Source organism: Vulpes lagopus, chromosome 3 (assembly GCF_018345385.1).
Source record: "Vulpes lagopus strain Blue_001 chromosome 3, ASM1834538v1, whole genome shotgun sequence".
NCBI lineage: Eukaryota > Metazoa > Chordata > Mammalia > Carnivora > Canidae > Vulpes > Vulpes lagopus.
The window spans coordinates 104,779,140-104,796,684 of record NC_054826.1 but is presented as its reverse complement, the minus strand read 5'-3'; the positions used below and the strand labels follow the sequence as shown (position 1 = coordinate 104,796,684).

The following is a 17,545-nucleotide window of genomic DNA, read 5'->3' as shown; positions in this document are numbered from 1 at the left end:
GTAAGTTCTTTTGGCCCATCTTCCATTAACATTAATGTCATGTGAACCTGTAACGTGAGATGCTAATGTCCAATATGCTGTGAAGTTGGAGTGCAGTACTTTTTGAAGTCCTAGCAGGACACTACATGACTCAAATACTTTCCAGCCTCTAGAGCAGGCGTGTTTGCGGAGCTCCACCCAGTGGCCATCGGCAGACCTTCACTCTGCAGGACAGCCAAGTATCGGCCACAGAGCTCCGGGACACTGGGAACTGTGTTCATGCCATGTGAGGGTGCTTCTCACAGGTCTAACAGCTGACATGATTTGGGTTGGCTGGGTCACATTCTGTGATGTAACTCAGTGATCTTCTATGGTAGCTTTAACTCCCCAACCAGCTGCTGAAGAGCAGACACCCTGACACACATTCCCCAACAATCAGAGCAGGAACAGGAATGTCCTTCAGAAACTATTCCCTGCAGATACTGGCTCAGAATCCATGAGGCTCTCAGAATTCACAACAAATTGTGCTTTTACAAAAAACATACCCTCAGCAGCAGTGGAGAAGGGAGCTCAGTCCACCAGGTGCTGCTCTGCGGGCATATACACACACATATACATGCACATACACACTGGTCATGCAAAGCCCATGCAGTCCCAGGTGGCAGCACTGGAGTCAGCAGAGCCTGGCTGACCTACAGGGACAGTAGCCAAGTGTGGGCCTGTGATGCTGGATTTCTGTGTTGTTAAGGCTTGGCACACTATTTACAGGGCAACTATATGCTGGACTTTCTGATCTCCCAAGTGAAGCCAAACATTTAATGCAATGTTCTACATACCAGGGAGCAGGAGAAGTGCTATGGCTAGAAAGTAAATAAATAGTTTTAAAGATTGTACATGCTTTAAAAAAAAATGTTGGAAAAGCTTTCTAAAAGGGCACTGGTGAATGATGGAGGGTAGAAGGGGAAAGCACTCTGGCCTGTGGCCTCTGGGCCAGCCCATGAACCAGCTGGGAAGCCTCACAGGTCCAGCCTCTGCTCCAAGGGGGCTGCCCATCACGTGATTCCACAGGTTGTTTCAAAGACCCAAGGAGGGCTGCTAGGAAGGGACAGGGCTCCATGGGGACTCCTCTGAGGTGGGCCTGGGCCATCCTGCACCAGGAAGTAAGGATGAGCTAGAAGACTAATGGGGCTGTGTCAATGGGAGACAGGCCCTGGCTTGTAGACATTCCCCATGGCCACATTTGGGACAGTTTGAGCAAACAAAAAGTGAAGAAATAGAAGGGGAAAAAAAGTCCAAAGTTACACTCAAAAAAGGCAGGAAGCCTCAAAAAGGAGGGAGGAAGGGAGAAAGAAAGCAAAAAGCTCAGGGCAATCATGGGCTTAAGAAGGACTAGCATAAGGCAGGGGGTGGGGGGTTTGGGCAGAAGGGGTCAGGAGTGTCCATGTACTCTAAGCAGCACTGCCAACTCCTCAGTGAGATAAAGACCAGGATGCTCTAATCTGGTGCCCTGCTTGGCACCATTCCATGCAGGTGTATCCTTGGCTCACCTTAGAAGGGCTACCATGTCAGCCTGTGTGTACATAGCTAATGCCTGAAAGGCAAGGCCTAGCTGTGGGCAGGCAAAGGACAAGCCAGCCAGTACCTTGGTGGGGCCAGGATGCTGCATGTGGGGAGGCACAAGCCCAAGACAGAGGAATGAGTAGCTAGGGATGCCTGGGTGCCTCAGTGGTTGGGTCTGCCTTTGGCTCAGGTCGTGAACCCAGGGTCCTGGGATCAAGTCCCGCATCGGGCTCCCTGCAGGGAGCCTGCTTCTCCCTCTGCCTGTGTCTCTGCCTCTCCTTCTGTGTCTCCCATGGATAAATAAAATCTTTAAAAAAAAAAAAAAAGTGAGTAGCTAGAAGCAGAACTCAAAGGACAGGTGGGACGGGGTGTGTGTGTGGGATGTCCAGAAGTGAGTCAGGGAGGGGACTTGCACAGCTGGGCTGAAATGCCTCGGCAACAGGTCCAGTCAAGGAAGAGCACCAAACAAGAAGCCCATGAATCCCTGGTGCAACCGGACACCCTAAGCTTGGACCCCACTGCTTTCCTTTCCAATTCCTGAACTGTATCCTGACCTCCATCGCTGTTCCCTGTGCCTCTGTCCCTAGAGTCTAGGTTAAGTGCTTCCAAATCCCTTATTTCCACAGGTGTCCTGCAGCTTCCATGACTGAAGCATCCAAACGACTTCTCTCACAGACTGAGAGCCTGCCACTGTGAGTCCCTTCATGCTCCTGCATTTCCAAGATCAAGGAAATGCTTGTGCAATGGACTCACGATTTCACACGGTATGAACAATGCTCTGAAAAAGGGCCTGTTCCCACAGGGCCAGCAGCCCTCCTGCACCGCTTGCCCACCCCTCACCTCTCAGGAGGAGGAGCCCACACTCCTCGCAGTCTCTGGAGGACACTTTTCACCTCTGCACACTGGTGCCTCATTTGCAAGGAGACAGCCAGCCAGACAGGGCTGAGTGGACCAAACACTGGGGCCTGAAGGGCGTGGCCATGCTCGCCATGTGGTTGTTGGGCAGCACTGAGACAGGCGGGCAGGCTGCAGGGTTGGAAGTCAGGTTGAAGCCAAAAAAAACCCCAAACATGTTTTTTTTCAGGAAAACATTTGTCCAAACATCCCAAATCCCCCCAGTGTCCCCCCATTACTTGGCACTATGGGTCTACTCCAAGATTCTCAGGTGACCAGCAAGGCCAGATGAGCAGGGAGATAAATCACAAAAGAGCCAGTAGGATGGCCTCTCGGGGCACTGGCTCAGCTCCCTGTCCTGGTAGCACTTGTGGGGGTGCCCCCATTTTGGCATGCCCACCAGAGGCCCCCATAATCCCATACAACTTCAGAGAAACAGCCAGACCAAGATTACTAAGTCCACACTAAGCCTGCTCTTTCTTCCTCTTGCTGACTGCATGACAGCAGGACAAGGAAAGCAAAACAAGCAGTTTGGTTGCAAGTAGAGGCAGAAGCCCAGGCAACAAGGACCGGCTGTAGATGGGCAGGTGGGACCCCTCCGAGGGATGGAGATGTCCCTCAAGTGGGCTGTGATGAGGGCTGCACATGTTGGGCATCTACTGAATACCAGTGAACTATATTTTTCCAAACAGCAGAGTTATATGGTTTATATCTCAAAGCCATTTTTAAACATGTAAAGGTGTCTCAGTGACGAATCAAGACATGCAGGGGTCATTAGTCCTGGTATTTTAGGACATTACATAAAAGGCGACTCCCCCCAGTGCCTAGCAGCCACTTTTCTTTCTATATGGATTGGCTCCTCCCAGACATGTCCTCTGGTGGAGTCACAGAACATGTGGTCCTCGGTGGCAGGCTTCTGCTGAGCAGCCTGTTTGTAAGGTCCATCCAGCTTGTGGAAGACGTGCCAACACCACTGCTCTCTAGAGCTGAGTAATGTTCCATGTGTGGGTATATGTTTTGCTTATCCACTCCTCCACTGCTGGACACCTTGCTTCTCCACTTGCGGCCACAGTGAGAAGAGCTGCTGTGAACATGAGTGTGTTCAGATCCCGGTGCAAGAAGGCTGTCGGGAGAGGCCACAGTACAGCACGTGTCCATAACCTGGGCTGGGCTGTGGGCAAAGCCAAGGGCAGATGTTCTAACTTCAGAGACCAAAAAACCTGACTGTCCTGTGCTCACACATAAGGACAAGATCAACAGTGCGTTGTGGGACAAGGGTGGGTAGGAGTCACTGCTCCCTGAACGGGCTGCCCATCACCTCTCTACAAGGGGCCAGAAACATATGAAGGAGTGGTGGGGACAGGGAGACCACTGCCAGTTCCCACTCGAGTTGAACAACCCACCCAGCTGACAGGCAGGCCCCATGCTCTGGGAGAGGAAGGCAGGGCAGGGTAAGGGGTCAAGCGCACCTCCTCTTTCACTCATGTCCAGTATCTGTGTGTACTTCATGTGTGCAGAGCTCTGACACACTTCTACCTCTTCACTGTCATCTGCACTCAGCACTGAGAGAGGCCAAGAGTGAGGTGGCACAGCACTCTGTCCTGGAAGCCATGTCCTCCTGCGCCCCAACCCTGATTCAAAGCATACAGCCTTGGGGCGCAGACAATCCAGCAGGGAGTAAATCAGATCCATGGAAACACAAAGACAGGATGTGACAGAAAGCAGGACAAGTCCTTGAGCCACCTCGCTAAGAAGGCACCAGAGTGTCCCAATGGTAGGTAGATGGTGGGCAGGAGAGGGACCTAGGCCAGGCTGGTCCCACAGCTGCGCTGCAGAGGCCAACCCACCTCAGACACGTGCGAGATCCTTCCCATGTGAGGGTCACACCATCTGGTAGAAACCTGCATTTACTGACCATCCCTGGCTTCACACATTTAGGTGTGCCAGCTCATCTAACCCTCCAATAACGACATGGAGCACTGCTAGAATTACAGCCATCTTGCTGGAGGGAATGGAGTCCTGGGGGCTAGCCAGCCTGCCCACCCCCAATCTCAATGCCTCAGAGAATTTCTGGACCAGAAATTCAGGATACGAGCACTGGTGGTCCTCTTAGCAGCTATGCTTGTCCTGTGTTTCATCCATCTGCCCTTGGATGACTCGGTGGAAGTCCTTCACCTGACACACACTGGCAGGTGAAGAAGGGCTGGGCCCAGTGGGGAAGGTGCCCACGAGAACAGGAGGCAGAGGCGTAAGACGCTCCTATGTCGTGGTGGTCCTTGTGGGCCCTGTCAGCTAGGGGCTGACTGCTGGCGGTGCAAGCTCATGGCCTGGAGGCTGACACTGCCTGTCTGCCAGCAGCAGCTACAGTGCAGATGGAACACATTTCTGGACATTGCAGAAAGGAGCCAAACCATACACCAGGCCTCCCTGTAGAGCAGCTGGGAAAGACAGTGTGGTTTTCTCAGCTTAACAGAAGACCAGGAGGTCAGGGCAGAGAGATGGCAGCTGGGCCAGCCAGGCCTGTTGCTCTTCCAGTAGCTTAGAAATTTCCCCACAAGGTTGGGAGAGTCCATAGGGAAGGCTTATTTTCCTAAATCGGGGCTCTCCAAACCCCCAAGGCCCGAGGTCATGGGACCAAGAAGCAGGATGCCCCAAAACATAAGACAGAGGTAGTTACTGCTCCCTGGGAATTCACTCTAAGGGGACCCCAAATTCCACTTACAGGAGCAACATCCCATGACACCAGCAGAACCCGCACATGAGCACTATCCACATGAGAGCAGATGGCAGGACATCCATTATACCTCCTGTCCCCAGAAGGGGCCTGTCCCTGGGGCAGTGCCCTGGCCCCACATAACCCCGACAGGCTTCTGACAAGCCCAAAGAGGCCCACCGACCAGCATCGTCATCTGAAGGCATCCTTCCAACAACCATGCACAGCTCTGTAAACCCATTCACAGTAGGAAGGATGGAAGGCTTGTGCTTAACAGCCTCAAGTGGCACAGTGAGGCCTAAAGCTGCATATTCAGAATCAGAACCCAGAAAGCTCCCCGGGGTTGTGCAAAGGGGCTTGGGACCTCTGAGCACCCACACCAGTAAGCCAGACACAGCAGTAGCTCAGGGCACCTCTGCTTGTGTGCTGGGGGCTGGAGGGCTTTCTTCCTCCACTGGCCTGACTCAAGGCTAGGTCCTTCCCAAGGGGCACTAATGGGCAGAGCTGATGGCCATGGGGGGGGGGGGGTTGTCTAACGGCAATGCACCTGGTCACTCTGGTATCTGAGAGGTGAATGCCCCAGTGATGCTCACACTGCCCAGCTACCCCTCCGGGCCTCAGGTCTCCCATCTCTAGGGGACATTAGCCCCTATCAGCAGTCTTCAAGCCTCTGTGAGGCTGCCCCACTCCTGAGGAAGCTCCAGGGAAGTTCCTTGGACCCAGGGCTCTGGGAACAGAACCCCTAGGCTGCTTTGCTCTCAGGTACTCATCACCAACAGCAGTGTAGGACCCATGTGGGGAGTCCAAATTGTAAGAGACTCTCAAACGAATGCAGTCTCTGGCCCCAGCCTGGGCTCAACGACCAAGGGAGCCCCGGGGACATTGCTTGCCTCCCTGGAGCCTCTGTGGGTTTTCATGGAGTTCACATGGCCAATGGATGCCATCAGTGACCCTGATGGGCTGGGTGCTGCACAGAAAGCCCCCAAAGGGCTCTTCTCTCTCATGCAGGGCCAGCTGCATAAGAGACAGAGATGTGTAAAGTGGACTCTGCATGTCATGTCTCCAACCAGGCTGGCTGGGAGATAGCTGGGGTGGGGAAGTTAGCCATGGAAGCCTCTAAATCCATTTCTGAGCTCTTTTTTCCTTTAGGCAGGTCCTCTCTTTCAGGCATCTGGGGGTCCCAGGCCACTTTCTGACTCCCCCAAGGCTTGGGACCATGTTGACCTCATCCTCCCTCCGAAATTCTTACCTGTCCTGGTGCCCAGCTTCCTTGCCAGGGTGTAGGTAACGAGATGTGGATGACCCTCTCAGGCAACAATGCCCTGTGTTCGACTCCAGCTCCCTGACATCCACACTGCTGTCAGGAGGCAGAGGGCAATCCCCAGTCAGGGTGGCACTAGTGCTGGCCCTGGAGCTGAGTGCCTTAAGGGGAAGGCTTCAGGGACTTTCCTTTGGCTATACAGGTTGTGAGCACTTTTCCCTATGTTATGGGTGGGGTTTTAGGTCCTATTTTAAGTTGTAGACGTTGCCTGCTTTCTGGGAGGGACCGTTTTGTGAACGAGCCAGTGTGTGGGATCTGCAGGAAACCGCTGATGCCCACAGACACTGGGAGACAGAGGCAACACACTACTTTTTCTGTCTGTGACACTAAGCTACCTCCTGACGTAGGTTTATTTGAATTTTTCGGGTCACGTGGCCAAACCATATTCTGCTTAAAATGCAATGTGTGTGGTTTGAATGACTGAAAACCGATTTCCTGCCTTCCTTACAGCACCATCGGTCTGTGCCTGCCCGTTTCCAGTGAGCACAGAGCAGCAGCAGACAGCAGGGTTGGAGAGGAAGAGTGTGTGGAGCCCTCGCACAGGTGAGCTGCCGGCCCTCTTGGCTTTCCTGTCCCTGCCTCAAGTGTTTCCTCAACCCCCACCCCACCTCCTGCATTGTACTTTAGTGCTGGCTGGCAGATTGGCGACTGCACAGCCGAGCACCTTTTCTCTCCGAAAACTAAGGCTTCTTTATGCTATAGGTTGGCTCCAGTAAAAACTAAAATGAGACCTATTTTCCTAACATTTTGACCTGGAAGCAACTGAGCAGACTGCTCAGGTCTTCCTCATTAAGAAAAGATCAGTGTGGCTCAAGTTCTGTGTCCTGAAGACGAAGCTAGGAAACGCTTGTCAACTGTCACACATCTGGGTATTGACCGAAGCTGCCAAAGGCATTCATTCCTTGGCTGGGTCTCCCTCCTCGGGCACAAACATGGAGGGGCTCTGGTCTGGCGGCATACAATGAATGTTTTACAGGAGGCAATCTGGAACGTATAGGTTTCATGGGGCGTAAAGCCTGAACAGGGGTCTCTTTCCATAACCGTGGCTGGGCAGGGCTGGGAGCCCAGACATGGCGGTGTTTCCGCCCAGAGGGTGGAGTCTAGGAAGGAAGGTTCCAGTTTTCTAAGCAAGCAGGGGCAGCCAGCCTTCTGCACAAGGCAGGCTTTGTGTTCAGGTGACACTCTGTGGGTGGAAGGCAAGGGTCTCTGTGACCACCTGATTCCTCTCTGTAAGTGGGAAGGAACCACCTGAGTGCCTCCACATGCCACCTTATCTGACAAAATCTTCGTAAAGATGCTCAGTGGTGATATGCTGCTGACGTGCACCCAGGACTAGATTAACTTACCCAATATCACAGGCCAATAGAGTGAAACACCGGGCTTCCCATCTCACAGAGGGATGGTGCTCACCTGCTGCTGGGATAGCACAATGACAGAAGCCCATGGAGCTGAGCCCTCCAGGACCTCTGGGGACAGGGCTGGGCCCTACAAGTGCCTTTGCTGGGGTAGGCAGCTCCCAGCAGGGTTCAGTTGGGGGCCCGAGGAAAGTCAGGGTAGATTACCAGGGGAGGGGTCTGTAGGGACACAGACCCACCTCTACAGGTGACCAGCTGTGAGTTGTAGAGGCTCCCATGTTGTGGTCCAGGGCACAGGGTGTGGCATCACTGCAGGGGCCAGTGTGGGGGAGGACAGAAACATGGGTCCAGCAGCCAACCTGGCCCTATAGTGCAACATGGTACTCTCAGAGCACCAGCATCAGATGAGGTCCTGGGAACAGGAAGCAGACAACAGAAGGCCACACAACATCAATAAATTCCTGTCTAGTCAAAATGTGCACTCTGCCCCTTTACCAGTGATGCCACAACCACCCTCAGGCAAGATCACAGAGGACCCTGGTTGTGGTGAAGCTCCCACTTTCTGACAGTGCCCACTTCCTCAGACCCTCCTCCAAATCAACCACATAACCCCAAATCCTACAGCAGGCCTCCCTGCTGTGATGCTCTATGGGGCGCATGGTCTCACTCATCGCGGCCAGCCTTTGTCTGTCCAATGTGGGTGCCAGGTCCAGATGCCCTCGAGCTAAGGCATTGATGGCCCACAAGGATAGGACAGTGGTGGCCAGCAGCCAGGGGCGGGGCCAGGCTCCTAACAAGTACTCAGGAAGTGTGTAGGGACGGGGTGGGGGGTGGGGGTGGGAGTGGAGATGGAGGGTGCATCTCTAAACCAGGGGCGGGTTTACCAAAGTACAGTTCTCTCAGGCTCAGCTTTGGGAAGGAAAGGCTGGCCCCAGTGCCCTGAGAGATGCTGGTAAACACCCAAGGACCACAGGGCTACCAATGGACATAAGTGGGCACCCCTAGGCCAGGAGAACCCTGTCATCTCTGCCCTCAGAACCACCAGGACCAGTGGGAAGCTTCTCATAACATAAGGGGCTCTCCTCTCACTGTGCCTCTAAATGGCTGCTGAGAAGCCAAGGGAACAACAGCAGAAGTGTGCTCAGCGTCAGAGGAAGAGCTCGTAGGCCCCAGAGGCCCAGGGCTCGGCCTGCCCTCCGACCTATGCAGGGACGCTAAATGTATCCACAAAAGCTGCAGGGACAGCAGCAAGGCAGGCTCCTCTGACTAGACAGGGACGTCCACTGTGTGAGGAACAGGGCTGCTCCAGTGCCAGGACAGACAGGGATGAGCTGTGTTTCCTGGAGGCATGTATGTGTATGTAAGTGTGTCCAGGAGAGACAGAGGTCTTGGAAGACTCAAAAGGAGTAAAATGGAAACCTTTTAATCTTTATATTTCAATGAGGTTATTTTCTGCAAAACTCATAGAAGACGTTCAGAATAGTTCAGGAATTTGTATTTTAGAACCACCAGGACAGAGAGGAAAGAGATGCCCAGCACCAGGTCCCCAGAGAAGCAGTAAGGGTTGGCAGGGGCCACACTGCCTTCCCAGCCCGCAGGTGGGGGTGGCCAGAGGCAGGGACCCTGGGGCCAGCTCCCACATACCATCTGGGCCTGAGTCCCAGGTGGCCCTTATGCCCAGTGTCCATGAAAGCTTGTGCCCTTCACACTGCACCACCTTCGTGAAGCTGGCCGGGCTGGACAGCATGGGGCCTGGCCATGTATGGGCTGAACAGTGACTCATCAGGCACAGCGGCTCCTCATCTGCAAGGAGCACGGACGACTGGAATGGAATGGAAACATTTACACAGCCAAGACCAGAAGGCGCTAAAAAAGCCAAGTCCTGCCAGAGGGAGCAAGGGGGAGGAGCTGGCCAAGAGGGAAAGAGGTTGGTGCCTCGGGACAGAGGGGTTAGGAATTCTCCCAAGGGGCCGGGACAAAAGGCAGTTTACCTTCTCTGTGCTCTGACCTATAACTCAACGCCTGCCCACTTTCCTACCACTAGATTAACATGGAGCATGTATCTCAGCCACCACATTGTCACACGTCTGCAATGTTATGAGATGGTGGTGGAGAAACAACCACAGCCAGAGCTTACAAATGATGGGTCGCCAAATGATGAGTGCCCAGAGGCTCACATCTGGGATTAATGGAGCCACAGAGACAGGCTGTACTCAGAGATTTGGGTAGAAGATCGTGTTGGCTGGCCAGGCCAAGAACATGGCACAGTTACCCAGCAGAATCCTGACCTCAAAATCTTAGGCTCTTTCCACACACAAAAAGTTTGTGAGTCTCTTTGGGATCATATGTGAAATGAGCACAGGACTGGAAAGGATCCAGGAAAAAACGACAGCAAAAATTCAGACACTGTAAGCATCCACAATGGGGTCCCGGCAACTGGAGTCGTTACTCATCCACAGAGATGACAAGAAGGGTGGAACAACCTATGCTGAGTGCATTGAGCAGAGCTCCCAAGGATCTAAAAGCTGGTCTGTAACGATGTATTCAAGAGAAGCCCCTACTGGGAGAGCAACCCCCCCCCCCTTCCCCACTCTAGGGCCAGGGAGGACAGGTCTGTACAAAGTATCCAAGAGGAGCCCCTGTTGGGAAAGGACCCCACTGCTCTGCCCAGTGCCCCTGGGGAGGCCGAAGGAACACAAACCCACAGGAAACTGCCCCACAAGCCCCTCCCATTCTGAAAGTCTATTTAAGGAGCTACAGCCAGGAGCAGCTGTAAAGAACACAAAATTCTCAAGGCTCTGGCTTCGGGGAGCTCCCAGGGGACCCCAGAACTGGACCTTGGCAGCCCTTTTGTGTGGCTCAGAAAAGGGCCCCAGAAGCCCTGGTTCTCGGCCTGAAACTGGCACCAGAACAAGGCATGGGGTCTGCCTTGGAGGGTCAACCTATTTTCCAGGGGAATTCAGAGCCTAAGCTAAGACCTGTGCTGAAAAGCTTAAGTTCTGGCAGGATTGCAAAACATCACAGCCTCTCGGGCAAACACTGGCAACTTCACATCAAGTCAGACATACACGCACAGAGGCAACCCAAGGGCTCATCGGCAGGTGTACAGATCAAGAAGGTGCAGCACAAACCCGCAGCCTTTCCCAGAAGCATGCATGGCCCCACAGCACACATGCTCAGAGACAGAAGAGGAGAAGTCCTATAGGAATACAAAGAAGTTAAACCTATTTACAAAACAAGGCAGGGCGCCTGGGTAGCTCCACTGGCAGAGGGTCTGAGTCCTGATTTTAGCTCAGGTCATGATCTCAGGGTTGTGAGTTAGAGCCCCAAGTCAGGCTCTTCACTCATCAGGGAACCTGCTGGAAATTCTCTCCCTCTTCCTCTGCCTCTCCGTTTGTGTGTGCGCATGATGTCTCTCTAAAATAAATAAATACATCTTTAAAAAAAAACCAAACCAGTGAAAGGGTGGTGATGGTGGGATGGGGGTGGGAGTCAAACTGGCAGTGTCTAAGGGTGCAGACACGAAGCAGGAAATGACTAAGCCAGAGACCCACTGCAATGCTGAGGAGCACAGACAGGATTACACCAGGCGGGTCAGCATCGCCCCAATGGCTGGAATCACTATACATAAATGTATCAAAGTCATGCTATATGCCTTAAATTTAGAAAATGTAAAATGTCAAATTTACCAAGTAAAAATTTTAAAACTAAAAAAACAAGACCCCACTCATAAGTATTCACCCAAGGAAAGAAAAGTGTTATGCTCACCTATAAAACTGTATGTTCATGTATAAAAACCTACATTTGAGTATTTGAAGCAGCTGTATTTATAAGAGCCCAAACCTGGAAATAACCTAAATGTCCCTGGAATGGCAAACACATAGACAACCGGTTCATCCACACGGCTGGGATGCTACTGAGCAACAGGAAGGAATGACCTCTGACCCACACATCACAGAGAAGTCTCAGAGGCAGAATGAGGAGGAAGAAGTCATGATGAGAGGAAGACAGCAGTGCAGGGGTTGCCTGCAGGGGTTCGGTGCAGGGACAGTTTGAGCACCAAGAAATGGGCATAAGGGAAGTTAGGGGGTGACGGGACTGCATGTCGTGGTGCTGACATGACCAGATGCATCCATAGTACACACCAAAAAGTAACTTTTATTGCATGTAAATTTTTAAACTGTACAGGTTCTGGGGTCAAACTGTCTAGGTTCTGATCCTGATGCCATCATCACCTACCTGGCTAAGTGAGCAAACCACTCCATTGCTCTGAGAGCAGTCACCTCCACCATGAAGATGTGGGATTTTAACTGTCCTACCTCCTGAGGAAAACTGCAAGGTCTGAAGAAGTTATATATAAAGTGCTTCCAACAGAGTGTAGCAAGTGCTCAATACTCAGCAAGTAGTAACTATCTATCAGAGAAGGCCCTGACTCTCAAGAGCTGTCTCAGGGTCTTCTCTGGCTGTGCCACCCTCCTGGCCCTTTGGGGGTGAGCCGGAGGGGCTTGAGGAGAGAGAGGGCCATCAAAGCCAAATAGAAGCTATAAGATGTAAGAGATATGAGACAGCCAGGGATGTGGGTAGGAGTTTGGCAGAAGAGCAGTAATCATGGGCAATTTCATGAGAAAATGTCTTACATCTTTTATTTTCTTTCCGAATAAAACCCAAACATGGTGGTGAGGGGAGGAACGGTGGATGGCCTAGCCACTGGGTGCCACCTTCAGCTCTACGAAGGCCCAGCCTAGAGACACAGTGGGTGGGGTGGGTGAGGCACACTGGGAGAAGATTCTGTGCTCCCTGGGCCCAGAAGGGGGCAACCCTTCCCAGGCTGACCTCACCAAAACCAGGGATTTGGAAGCATGTCAGGTCTCCCAGCTGGGACATCTCACCCCTGGGCCCACTTCTGCACGTATAAAAATATGCTAGCAGGCCACCCTTTGCCCACACAGCCCTGTAGCAAAAGGATCAGAGCCCGCAAACCTCAGCTAAATCCAGGAGACGGAGCACGGCACAGGCAGCAGGGAGCAGTATCCCACTTTATGTGCTACAGGGACCTGGGGGCCAGCAGCACACCAGGGACCTCCTGTCCTTGAATGATACACTGCCTGGCAAAGGGCTGTCCTGGAGCTCAGCGTGCAGACGGGCAAGTTGGGAACAAGAGCCGAGGTCACCACACAACGTGAGTACGTGTCAATGGAAGCACACCTGCTCCTGGCTGCAGGCCCACCAGTCGAGAGGCCTCTTACCAGACATCTCACACACCGAACAAGAAGATATCATGAGGCTGCACCTCCCCTGGCCCGAAGGCAGGCTCCTTGCCTCTGAAGAAAAGCACAGAGCAAGACAAGAAGATGTCAACAAGCTGACGGGTCTGGGACTGGGATGTGCTCTCAAGGCCAGATTTGGAGACACACACCGTCTGTCCACCTGGCTGGGTGACCCAGCGCCTGGCCGCTAAATCAAGTAACAGGGTTAACTGCCACAAGCCAGGTGGCCTCTGACCACCAATGCCTGGGGAAGCCCTCAGCAGAGACAGGAAGTGCCTGAAACATGGGCCAGCTGCAGGGATGAGACACCAGAACAGCCTAATGCTGTTTCCTGACCCGTGGTCAATGTTCACAAGATCTTCTTTCCAATTTGCCTTAATTACAGATTAGCATTCCAAATCACTTCCTCTCAGGTCACTATTCTTAATTTTGAAGTCACTCAGTGTCCTGGCAATCATTCGTCACCTTCAGCAGCAGATGGAAAACAGCATAGTTCACCATGTTCCTCATGAAGCAGGCCAGACGTGGACCTGGAGAAAGGCAAATTCCTGTCCCCTGCAGGTCTGCGGGGAGGGGAGCAGGGTCAGTGCATGGGGAGAGTGACTCCTGAGCCCACTTCCACACGGTGCACCCACAGCTATCAGGCAGCAAAGGACAGTGCATCAGTTGTCCAGCCACTGCGGGCATCTGGGAAGGAGTAAGAAAAGCCAGTGACATGTCAACGTACGCAAAGATGCCACATGTCAGACAACCTGTGTGTATAATAATGCTTCCACATGCTGTCTGCTATTGAGATGGCTCTGGTTCTGTGAAGTCAGGAAGAAAGGCCATTCACGTGTGCTCTCTTCTTTTGACATACATGCTGGTGCTGTGGGCCACACTGTGTGACTCTGCTAGTCAGGGCCTCAAGCTATCCCTGCAGACAACACAAAAGCTGGCCATGGGGCAAGGCCCACCCGTGAGCATTCCATGAACATGAACCTTTCAACTGAATTTCTTCAACTTCTTCTGAGTGAGCACCGATGCTGTCTCCCAGCCTTGTCTGCTATTTGGTTAAAATTTAAGTGGGAAGACACATTTATACAGAAACGAAATTATTTCTGTGACAAAAGACTGGCCGGAACGGTTATGAGTCTGTCAGCACTGCAATTTAAAGCCCCAAGTCAGGACTTTTACAGCTCGGCTACAATCAAACAGCTCCCAGCTGAAAGAGCATGAGGCACTGCAGTCCTCAGGGGGCCAGCATCCGAGGCACGCCACCTTTTGGTCTCTAGAGTCAATACTACGAGTGCAGTCCCTTCAGACAGGCCAGAGTCCATCAGAATTCCTCTGGGTCCAGAAGCTGGATGGCGACATGCAAATGTGTCACAGAACAATGCGCCTTCTGGCTGCTCCTCCCTCCATGAGGCAGAGGTCCTGAGTGAAATGTGCATGATGCCCTGGAGGGGCTCCAAATCCGGGTCCTGGTACTCCACTCCCTGCAATCTTTCATTGACCCCCAATGCTTTAGGGGTGAGACTCAGATGTGACCTCACTTCAAAACAGTGTTTCTCTTATGAGCAGTATGATTCATTCTGATGTGGGAGGAGAGGCAGGGGGGCATCAGGCCCCTGCTCTTGTGGGCCCTGGCCAGAATGCCCCCAGAAGGAAGTTGGCTGTCACATTGATCCCTAGACCCATCCACCTGGGTGGGAGTCCCTTCTACAGGCACAGGCTCCCTCCCCGCCAGGGCAGCCCCCTTTCCCCTCAGTGTGACCCTGTGGTGACAGCCTAGTAACGCCCTGGTGTGCTTCTGTTGCAGCTCAGATGTGGTCGGGATGAGCTCTCACAACATGTCATGGGTACAGTACCCAAGCTGCGTCTCCACAGCAGTGGAAGATGTCATTGCCGCGCAGAGCATCATCTCTAGATGCCTGCATGTCTACATGGCTCTGAGTGTCCCGATAAGCTTGGTGGCTGGGCTCTTCAACCTGACCACCTTCATAAAGGGCCGCACAAGGCAGGGGAGCCTGGACGCATTCCTCTTAGACCTCACTGTCACCAACATGCTGGTGACATTGCTCTCCCTCACCGCCATCAGCCGGCCGGACTACATGGCCACCACCAACCTGAGCTGTGCCATCCTCTGCTTCCTGGCCAACGTCTGCTACTTCAATGTGCAATACGCACAGCTGGCCATGCTCTCTGTGTTCCTGCTGCAGGGCTCCTTGCCCTGCCTGCGTATGGTCATCAATGGGGCCCAGAGCTCTGTGGCAAGTCTGGCTGCCATTGGGGGCTGTGCCTTCTGCAGCTCCCTGGTGCTGGTGGCCCTGCTGGGCACATCTGGGGAGCTGTTCCAAACCACCCTGTGCCAGGTAGACCCACTGACCGCCTGGCCAGAGTATGAAATTGTGAAGGTCAGCCTAGGCTTTGGGCTGGCCCTTGTCCTGAAGCTGGCGTTCTTCATCCTGCTTGTTGTCCAGCTGGCCCGGCGGGCAGCCCCTCCCCAGAGAGATACAGCCTCTGCTCCCTCAGTAGTTCTGGCCATGGCCCTGACCACGTTTGTCTGCCGACTCCTCTACAGCATCGCACTCCTGCGACGGGCCCGGCTGAAGCTGCAGAGGGACATTGGCTCGCCCAGGGATGAGCTCTTCATGAACCTGGCAGAGCTGGTCCTGTTTGGGGAGAGCTGTGTGAATTCGCTGGCCATCCTCTTCCTCCATGGGCCTTGCAGGCTGGCACTGCTGAAAGTTCCAGAGCACCTCACCCAACGGTGCAGGAAGGAAGAGCCAAGCAACAGCTTTTCCTTAAAGAGAATCGAGGGTTAAGGCAGGGCCTCGCCTATAGCAGATGAGCGAGCCAAGCCAAGTGAGAGTATCTCCCTGACATGAAACACAGCCATTTGCTGAAACTCCAATCTGTGCAGTAAGTACCAAATGGTGCGACAGGATAGTCCGGAAGGCACTGTGCCCTAGCAGCCTGGCATTCGGCTCCACTTCCACAAACACTCCTGACTTAAACCAAATGTCTGCAGCTAAAAGAAATCCTGCAAATCAAGAGCGTAGTGGATGTGGGGGCAAAAGCTGTCCAGACACAGGTCTGACTGGGCGGAGGTGTCCTAAATGCTGGTGAGCAGTTCTATTAATCTATCTGCGATCCAGCATCCTTCTCTGCCCCTGCCCAGATGGGACAATGACAAAATCTTGACGATAAATACATTATTCAAATAACTTTAGGGCCATATTATAATCTGGCTGTAAAGGGTCACTAACTGGTTAACCTTTAATGTTGCTGGAAACTTTGGACCACATAAATATTGCTGATAACAAAGAAGTTTGGTTTTATCTTTTACATTTATCACCATCCCTGGACATCTGAGAATATCACCCACACGCTGATGAAGTGTCACACTGTATTTCCTGCTGGCCAGTGACTGGTGCAGATCGCCAGGGCTCTGGGTGGTCAGTGAAAAGCTGTGTCCAAAGCCCTGCTCTGTTTGGTATTACATGTAGAAAGGCTGGTAACATATGAAACATAAAATAGAAGGTTCAGTAGTTAATCTTCATCCAAAATTGACACTGACCATTCTTGCTAGATTTTTATTAAGATTTTCCTGGTTGAATAGAGAAGGAAGGCGTGCAAGGAAAAGGCGTCTCTGATTTTAAGGACCTCTATGTTTGATGGTTTCAGTTGTTTATGAAAACTTTACTGTTCAGAGCAGTTTTAGGTTCATGATAAAATTAAAAGGAATTAAGAGATCACTCCTCATGCCATGCCCCCACACTGATATTCCCCCAGATAGAGCATTTGTTACAACTGATGGACCTACAGTGACACATCACTGTCACCCAGAGTCCACAGTTCACATCTGGATTCATCCCTGGTGGTGTACATCCCCTGGTTCAGACATGTTTATACAGACATGTATCCTTCTTATGGCATCACAGAGTACCCACAGTCCAAAGAACCCCTGGGCTCAGCCTCTGCAGCCCTGCCCTCTCTGCCCCAAGCCCCTGGCACCCACTCATCTATCCCCATCCCCATAGTTCTGTCTTTTCCAGAATGTTCTATGGCTGGAATCCCACAGAACAGAGCTGGCACAGACTGTGTATCAGGTTCCTCAATGTATTCCATGGCTTGGTAGCTTATTTCTTTTTCAGTGCTGAATAATACTCCATTGTCTTCTATTTTAATGAACATTTTGTGTTACTCTGCAAACTATAGAACAAAAAATGCCTCTTGCAAGTATGTCTTTTCAGTGCTGATATATCTGTATTACTTCTTTGGAAGAAAAAGGATTTGGATTATATGGTTAAGAAGATTCTGTAATATACCATTAAAATACTAAACGCTTAAAAATCCCACTCCCCTTCTGTTTCTGCTCGTCCATGTGCTCATATACTCACAGAGCCTCTGCCTTGGACTCCTGTACGAGGCCCACATATGAGAGCCAGGAGTGTCCAAGAACGCTTTCCCT

The 17,545-nt window shown here is 52.3% G+C and overlaps 2 protein-coding genes across 3 annotated transcripts in view; one reads left to right on the top strand and one right to left on the bottom strand.

The window, feature by feature from the left end:
• The window catches only part of C3H7orf50 (chromosome 3 C7orf50 homolog), a 133,663-nt gene that overhangs the window by 63,202 nt on the left and 52,916 nt on the right, over nucleotides 1-17,545 (bottom strand). The gene's annotated exons all lie outside the window — the stretch shown is intronic.
• Nucleotides 34-17,427, top strand: LOC121487705. Of its 2 annotated transcripts, none has more exons than XM_041749673.1 (3): nucleotides 34-2,303; nucleotides 6,918-7,010; nucleotides 14,891-17,427. In XM_041749673.1, exons 1-3 carry the CDS (start codon nucleotides 2,272-2,274, stop codon nucleotides 15,894-15,896), a joined length of 1,131 nt encoding a protein of 376 aa, XP_041605607.1. In that variant the 5' UTR covers nucleotides 34-2,271; the 3' UTR covers nucleotides 15,897-17,427. The 2 variants fall into 2 exon arrangements, with proteins under 2 accessions (XP_041605607.1, XP_041605608.1); XM_041749674.1 differs by lacking the exon at nucleotides 34-2,303 and adding an exon at nucleotides 5,972-6,810.

Coding starts and splice junctions, on each gene's coding strand:
- LOC121487705 (XM_041749673.1), top strand. CDS start 2,272: ATGCTTGTGCAATGGACTCACGATTTCACACG. Junction 2,304..6,917: donor TGGACTCACGATTTCACACG/GTATGAACAATG, acceptor CCTTCCTTACAG/CACCATCGGTCTGTGCCTGC. Junction 7,011..14,890: donor TGTGTGGAGCCCTCGCACAG/GTGAGCTGCCGG, acceptor CTTCTGTTGCAG/CTCAGATGTGGTCGGGATGA.